The sequence below is a fragment of the Solanum stenotomum genome, chromosome 7, assembly GCF_019186545.1.
Source record: "Solanum stenotomum isolate F172 chromosome 7, ASM1918654v1, whole genome shotgun sequence".
NCBI classification, from domain to species: Eukaryota; Viridiplantae; Streptophyta; class Magnoliopsida; order Solanales; family Solanaceae; genus Solanum; species Solanum stenotomum.
Genome location: NC_064288.1, coordinates 48,085,216 through 48,093,944, shown reverse-complemented (window position 1 = coordinate 48,093,944; position 8,729 = coordinate 48,085,216). Strand labels below are relative to the sequence as shown.

General features: G+C 34.0%; 1 protein-coding gene across 1 annotated transcript; it reads right to left on the bottom strand.

Moving 5' to 3' along the window:
- Window positions 1–6,411: 6,411 nt before the first annotated feature.
- Window positions 6,412–8,706, bottom strand: LOC125869976 (pentatricopeptide repeat-containing protein At3g24000, mitochondrial-like). Its single transcript, XM_049550355.1, has one exon. The coding sequence runs from the start codon at window positions 8,704–8,706 to the stop codon at window positions 6,412–6,414; it is 2,295 nt and encodes a 764-aa protein (XP_049406312.1).
- Between the last annotated feature and the right edge of the window lie 23 nt (window positions 8,707–8,729).

The following is an 8,729-nucleotide window of genomic DNA, read 5'->3' as shown; positions in this document are numbered from 1 at the left end:
GTATTGTATATGATACAATATTATGAATATAACTAACAAATGACCAACTATGAAATTTGAAATTTGATACAACAATCGAACTATTAGTAAAAATACAAAACAAACATAAAGCATATATGTGAAAAAAACTAATTTAAACAGCAATGTATCCCCCTTGTTTTATTGATGCACAAAAAATAAATGTATCATATACTCATTCAAATTTCAAAAGCAAATATATAGAAGTTATATGATACATTAATGAGAACATTACATACAAGAGTTCAGATTGAACTTCGTTATATGATACAATCCAACCACTTATTCATTATTATGTTGAAATTAGGGTTTTAATGTACCAACCCTTTACAAATCGATTAGTATCCAAATGAATATGAGAACACTGTAATGTAAAACTGTCACGACCCGAGTCTACACCCTGGACGTGTCCGGCACTTGAGAACCATTGTTGGTCCCCAAGCGAACCCTCATCATAGTTGACTACAAGCGGAAGACTAACTCAAGCATACAAAAGCTTAAAAACTGAATAAAATTCATGAAACTCAAATACAAAGTTTTAACTCAAATAATTTACTCTGAATATAAATGAAATATTCAACAAGCCAACAATAGGCAACTCAAGTCTTTAAAACATTTAATAAAATAAATGAAACAGACTTCTCAAACTCTACTTTCTATCTATGAAGCCTGTAACTGACAAAGATAGAAGTCGGGACAAGACCCACAACATCCTAACAACTGATATAACTGAAAGTACAAGTGGAACCCTCATGAAGTAACGAGTCTCACCATAGCTAACTCGAACTGCATGTGGTATCAACGAAGCGCCTGTTGATGACCCTAAATACATGTATTTGCATCATGAAATGATGCAGGATAAATGGCTCAGTACGTGGAATGTACGAGCATGTAAGGGGAATTCTAAAGCATAACATAAACTTGAACTTGATAAAAATAAACATACTTACCTCTTCTCAACTCACTCATCTAACTCAACTTAGGAATAAGATACTAAACTCAAAGATAAAATATTCAACTCAGTGAAATAAGACTCAACTCAATAATAAGATATTCAACTCAGTGAAATAAGACTCAACTCAATAATAAGACACTCGACTCTTGGTACTCAAACTCTGGATACTCAACTCAATATAAAGCAACAATAAGAGATGCAATATATGGAAAGCTTTTAAAACAATAGAAAGCAACTCAATGTATTTAAGAATACAATATACTCATTTTGTATGCAAGGATACAATATAAACTCTGTTTGTATATGAAAATACAACTAAACTCTGTGTATATAAAAATACAAATATCTCTGTGGGAGTTTTTCTAACCGACAACCATCACTATGAGCTATGTGATGATACAATGTCTCGCCACGCTGCCAGAGCTATCCTATACTTTGCCAGGGTATAATACCTACTCACTAAGCGGATCCACTAGTCTATGCTAAAAAGCATTAAGGAATCATCTAAAAAGTGTGGCCTTTTCTACCCACGTTGGCTACATGGTTTATGGGGGCTGTGAGTTATCTGAACTCTCCCCATATCGATGTTCAATACTACTCCCACAATATATTAGCTCATATGTTTAAAAACATAACTTTTTCTGTGGTTTGAGATTATTACTCGTAAATCTTTCTCTTAAAAGAGATGATACTCAAACTGCTCAAAACACTTTTAAAAATCTCAGTTTCCTCTCATCTTCAATGTGAAAAGATTGAATATTGGGAATACCTAGTTCCCACATATCATTTTAAAGAAAATGAACTCAACTCTGCTCTTTCTCAAAAATATTTCAAAATCATATTATAATATGATCATTGATGACTCGGGAAGTCATACTGCATAAACATTGATGGTATATCTAGATACCATACTGCTCATACATTGATGGCATACTCGATTGTCATACTAATCATGTTTTAGAAAAACTCTTTTCTCAAAACTCATCTTTACTTTCTCAAAACTCAGTTTAAGAACTTAAGTGTTGGCTTTAAAATGTTTTTTTTTTAAATTATAACTCAAATCATAGGGTTCATGTGGAATTATGAACATGAACGACTCAACTCATGGATCTTAATAACAATAAAGTACCTCAGTACTCAAAACTCAAGACTCAATGATACTACTCATCTCTAGACTGCTCGATTCACAGGGTTCAAGTAAAATTATGGGCATGAACTACTCAACTCAAGGACCTTCATGAGTAACGTGTAGTAGCCTCATGATTAGGAATATAATCCCAAAATGATTAGGAACTCAGTACTCAAGACTTAGAACTTGAAGATACTAATCCTCTCAAAGATACTCAACTGATGGAGTTCATGCGTAATTTATGGGCATGAACGACTCGACTCAAGGGTCTAAATAACAATATGAAACTCATGTATACGACTCTTCTCATTTTCATATTTACTTCCTCAAAACTCAATTTAAAATTCAAGGTTGGCTTTGAAAAACTTCTCAAAATTTATATTCATATTGAATTATAGACATGAACAAGTCAACTCAAGGATCTCAATAAAAATATAGAAACTCAATACTTAGGAATAGCATTTTTAAAAGAATCGGGAATTCAAGAACTCAAAATGACCTTAGCTCAAGAATACTCAAATCTAGGGGTAGAATCCTAGATTTCTCTTTTACTGATTTGAAAGTAGATGTAGGGCATGAGGACGAACTAGTCCAACACTATGATAGCCTTACATACATGAAAATACAAGGTTCTTGAAGAACCTCGAAGAAGAACTTGATTAGAAGCCTTGAAACTCTAGCTTGAAGGTAAATAATCAAGAAATCCTTTCTTGAGATTCTTGAATTAGTTTCTTGAAATCTCTATGGCCAAGATTTATTATTTTCATAAGTGATTCATAATTGTATGGAGGAACTTGAGTTAGAAAGAATGGAATTCTTGGAGAAAAACTTACCTTGAAGAAGAATCTTGAAAAAGATTGAAAGAATCTTGAATGAAGTCTTCTACTTTGATTTTTCCTTCGGGTTTTGCCCTAGGGTTTGAGAGAGAAGGGAATGATGGACTAAAAGATGAAAATCTGATTGTTTTGAGCCTTTTATTAGTCAAGAAATTCTTTTAGGATTTTCTTGGAGGTAAAAAAATAAAAACAACACTTTTTAATGTTTTCCCGTCGGCTAATTCGTAACAACACTGTATAGGTTACTAAAATAGTCATAACTTTTTGTTCAGAAATTGGATTGACGCGAAATTGGTGGCGTTGGAAAGTAGATTCAAATACCTTTAATTTAATAGGCTATGACTCATATAACTCTTTATATTATAAGAGAGATAGTTATTTGAAGTTGACCCAAGTAGAATCTTACATCAAAACTTAATCGATAAGGAAACTTCAAGAACTCATGAAGAAATTAAATTGCTCAATATTTATGGATAGATTCGAAAAATAAACTCATGATTGGCGTGTGGGTGAACGAACCCAACACTACGGAAGCTTACATACCTCAAAGAACTAGGTTCTTGGCAAAATCTTGAATTTCTTGAACAAACGCTTGAAACTTTGAACTTTTTCTCCTCTTGAATCTTCTCTCTGAAACCCTAAACGCTTTTGGGGATGAATGAAACTATTTCTAATCAACTTAGACTTTTAAAACATTACTAAAAACACTTAAATCCGATTGAGTAAGGAAAAGACTAAAACACCCCTCATATTTTTGGGTAACTTTCCTTAATTGGACAGCCTGACTTCAAACTGGCATATCTCCCTCATACGAGTTCGAGATTTAGAGAACTCGGTGGCGTTGGAAAGATAATTTGAAGAACTTTCATTGGATATCTTATAGGCCACCTAACTCATCATGTACTAAAGGTTATGATCATTTTAAGTTGACCAAAAACTTAGAAGAACCTATGAATGACTTGTATGAAGTCTCTTTAATTCTTTTTGGAACTCAAGGTGCTATATCTAGTGATCTTAATACTTAAGAAATTTTGAATTCCTTGGTAAAATCCTACTCACCATGAAGGATGGTTCGAGTCTTAATTCAAAAAATTTCTGGGGTGTTAGAAAAACAATGTTTCATTTTTGCTCTGAATAACCTATATACCATAGCACATGCAAATTAATGTATCGGTTTGTTTAGATCCAACATACCAAATACCATATCAAACACGACAATTTGAAAAAAAAGTACGAAAACACATACTTTGGACATTGAAGGTCTGGAGATTGGAGGTGCTGTTTTCCTTCCTTTTTGGGTGTTTTTTTTACAACATTTGATTTTGAGGATGATGGTGCTTCCTTGTTCGATTTGAAAATATTTTGATTCTTCTTCATTTATAGTGGGTCGGGCAAAATTGGATCTGTTTTCAGCCATTTGTCATCGTCAGAATCATATATTCGATTAGTATTAGAAGAAATTGGTTGAGTAACCCCAATATTAAACGAAGCACCCTTATCCATATGTATCAGAAACAGAACTTTGAACAAAAACAAGAACTCGAATAAAACAGCAATGGAGAAGACAACCCCTACCTATTCAAATGTTTGAAATTGGTTGACTGGAGAGAGAATCGTTTTGAAATCAACTTGATAACTGTGTTAGGGAGAAAAAAAGGAGTTGAAAAGGAACTGGGTAAACGTGGGTTTCACTTATGTATCCGGAAGTTTCAAGAATTGGGATAAAAAAGGGATTTTTGAAATATTTAAAAAAGGTTGGGAAAAATGGAGAAGAAAGAAACTTAAGTTGTGTATATAAGTAATTTTCCTTTTTTGAACCCCTCTCAATGAGCTTCCACCCCTTTTGCTCCTTTGATGACTCAATTCACAATCAGAGACGGATCCTGAATTTGAAGGTTATGGATGTCACATGTTTAAATATGATAAATGGGTGGGTTTCTCCTATTTATCGATATTTATAAACAACTTGATCAAATATACACATTTAGTAATTTGTTCTTTTAGATATTCTAATATTAAAGATACCTAAACAATTTAATTTTTTTTTTGTAGTAATAAGAGATAGTATTCTCTAAAACTTTGACAAAATTATTCGAACTTTTATAAATCATCTAATACCATTACTTTATTATATTCATATTTTATTGCCTCAATGTGTTATTGTAGATATATAGTTGAGAAAAAATATTTATAAATTATAGCTTCAACCCAATTGTTTCACTTAGCACGACGTAAAATATCAAAAGCACCTTTAAATTCAAAAAATTCTAACATAATAATATACATCATTTTTAAAATTTTATTATTTATTTTTTATTAAAATACTATTTAATTATATTTTTATTAATATTTTAAATGACTTTCAAAATTTGGTACTCATTAATTAATATATGATACACACGCAAAATTCATATCATGAGATTAATACTTAGCGAAAGAGAAAGTTTTTTTTAAAAAGTAAGAATTAATTAAAGCAAAAAATAGTAAAGTAGATTAATAAATAATATAATAGAAATAAGGAAGAACTAAAGGGGGAAAACCCCCGAAGCCTTGCCGGTGACGCACATTAATGGGGAAAAAGGAAAAAGCCAAAATAAAAAGGGTTGAATAGGGGTTTCGAACCCTCGACACCCGTGTGGCAGATTCAGTCTTTTGTCAGTCGCAACATCAACAATTTTTGATAATAGGTGGCAAGCTTAATAATTGGTCAATTTGTTATACATCTACAAATGTATTACATATGTTTACACAGAGTTTTAACCGAGGTCACTAGGTGTCGTGGCACCCCCACCGACACACATAGATTTGCCCCTGCTCACAACTTCGTGTTGATAGTGAGGGTGCTTATCATCCGAGCAATTCCCTCTCATTTACATATTACAATACATTTAAAAGATACGAAATATGTCAGCAAATAATTTCAAACGTAATTTTTTTTTATTTATCATTTTATATTAGAGTGTCAATGGTTCGATTAAATCGGTTATTTTCTAGAAATTGCGGAGGAGCAACTTTTTTAAATTGCAACAACTAAAACAAATGAAGAGTACTGTTGAAAATTGCTTCAAGTAACTGCAATAATTTTCTTTTAAAACTAATAATTAAGTTTCCTAGGTTTAGGATGATTTGACTTTTAAACTTTTATTAGATTGTTTTAGTTTGTTGAGATATTTTTGAGTTTCGAATTATGCAGATTTTTTTGTTGTAACTAGGTTATTTAAAGCTTTGCTATGCTTCAGAAAAATATTGAGAGTTATTTTTCAATCAATACTATCAATCTTTTTGCTACCTCATCTTTTAAAAAACAAACGGTCATGCGGCATTACGCCTTGTCAACCCAAACTTTTTCAATGTTCAGAATGGTTACACAGATGATGATTCCCTTGTGTTTGAGTTGCACCTAAGTAGCATGTCAACCTCAATGTACAGAGAGGAAAAGAAGTAATCACCAAGCTAGTTACATGTCTTCAGTGTCACCAGAAATCCCCACAAGAACAGCAGCCCTGCTTAAAATGATGAAATCTGTAGTTATCTCTTATTATGATTTCTCGATTTGTAATCTTCGAGATATGCTTCATTGTGATATGGCAGTCCAAACAGATCCTAATGTTCTTGAATACGCGTATAGTGGTTCCCTTAGGTAAGTTCAATAGTCCAAAGCAAACTGCTAACCGTTCACTGTGAAATAAGCATTTCTCTTTCGTAACCTTACCTAGTTCTCGACTTGTTTTGTTCTGAATCTTTTGCATCAGATTATCCAATCTCGAATATAGTTTTGGCGTATCTATATGTCTTGTATCACCAGAAAAGAATCTATGAATCTTTGCATTCACCTCCAACCAGCTACAACCGGGTTCCTTCTGGACCGACTTAGACTTCATCAGCTCTCTTTGTTTGAGTGCATCCCTTACCTTACCTGCTTCAACATACATGTTCGAGAGGGTGACATAAACTGATGCATCACCAGGGTCATGCTCTAATATTTTACTGGCTGCCATCTCTGCCATTTCAAGGGAACCGTGAAATCTGCAACCTGCTAGAAATGGTCTCCAGATTGGAGCCTTAGGTTCAATTGGAAGCTTGTTTATGAATTCGAGAGCATTCTCTAACTGCCCTGATCTACTCAGCAGGTCAACCATGCAGCTATAGTGATTCTCTTCAGGTGATATTCCGTAATCTCTAGTCATAGACTCAAACAACTCTTTCCCTTGTTGAACTAAACCACAATGGCTACAAGCAGAAATGACAGCAAGGAAAGTGAAGCTCGTTGGTAATATTCCATTCTCCACCGTCTTTTCAAACAAGAATATAGCGTTCATTGGATTACCATACTGTGAATAAGCTTTAATCATTGCATTAAATGTCACACCATCTGGTTCAGATGTTAGATAGAACACCTTCTCAGCATCCTCTAAATTACCGCATTGTGCATATGTTTCTATTAATGAACTCGCCACATGCAAGTTTGCCCCAAACATTCCCTTAACTACCCAAGAATGCACCTGCCTGCAGATTTCAAGGGATGGCAGTAACGAGCATGCCTTCAGAGTAATTGAACATGTATATTCATCACAAGCAATATCATTATTTAGCATCTTACGGAACATCTCCAATCCGGAACCAACCTCACCATTGTGAACAAGGCCGGTTATCACTGCATTCCATGATGCACAAGATGCTACGCGTCCCATCTCCTTGAGCTGTTTTCTAGCATTACCTAGTTCTGCACATTTTGAGTACATCTCTATTATGGCAGTCCCGACAAATACCTTTGAGATCATTCCATTTTTAATTACCTGAGCATGAAGTGCGCAACCATAATCATGATATTCTGCAGAAGCTGCACATGAAAGGGCCACAGAGTAGGTGTATTCATTAGGTTCAGTATTGTTCTTTCTCATCAAACAGAATTGTGTCAATGCCTTATAGAAAGCTTTTTGACGGTAAAGTCCAGATATATATGCAGTCCAAGATATATGGTTCTTATTAGCAAGTCCTTCGAACAAATTCACAGCCTCCTCAATCATTCCGAAGTTGATGTACATCGTCAAAGCTGAATTCCCCACCACTGTAAGGGACATAAAGTCCAGTTTTATAATTTGAGCATGCAACTGTTTTCCTACTTGAACAGACCCACAAGCAGATAACAATATCGAGTACGTATAATGGTTTGACACGATATCTAGAATATCACCCATCTTGACAAAGTAAGCAAAGGCTTCAGATTCCATTCCATTGCTTACATACCCACAAATCATGCTATTAGATGAAGCAACATCAACGTAAGACAACATACCAAATATCATCTCAGCACTTGCCATTTCACCACACTTGGCATACATATTAAGAAGGGCTGTAGCTACAAACTTATCGAACCAAATACCCGTCTTAATCATTAAAGCATGATATAATTTTCCAAGCTCAAAACTTCCTTCACTACTACAATACCTCAACTGATCAATTACATATTCCTCATCCATGTAATTGCTAGCACAATCAAACATAGACTCTCCTAATAACTCATCAGTTACATCGGAATTCCCATTGCTTTCCATAACCATATCAGCTCTATCTACACATTCAGTAACATACAAATCTGCAACTGAACCCCTTGTTCTTTTAGCAATTTCATCAAGCAGTTGGCGTGCAGCAACTAGTTTGAGAACAGACACTTTATTATAAGAATATATGCATTTTCTCCGATGGACCGGCTTTAGTAGGTTGCCATTCACAGTGGAAGACAAGGAACAAAACGTTAAACTACTCATTTAGAGCTTCAAATTTACCCAAA

Excerpts from the sequence above, each read along its gene's own strand:
- LOC125869976 (XM_049550355.1), bottom strand. The coding sequence starts at position 8,706 with ATGAGTAGTTTAACGTTTTGTTCCTTGTCTTCCACTGTGAATGGCAAC.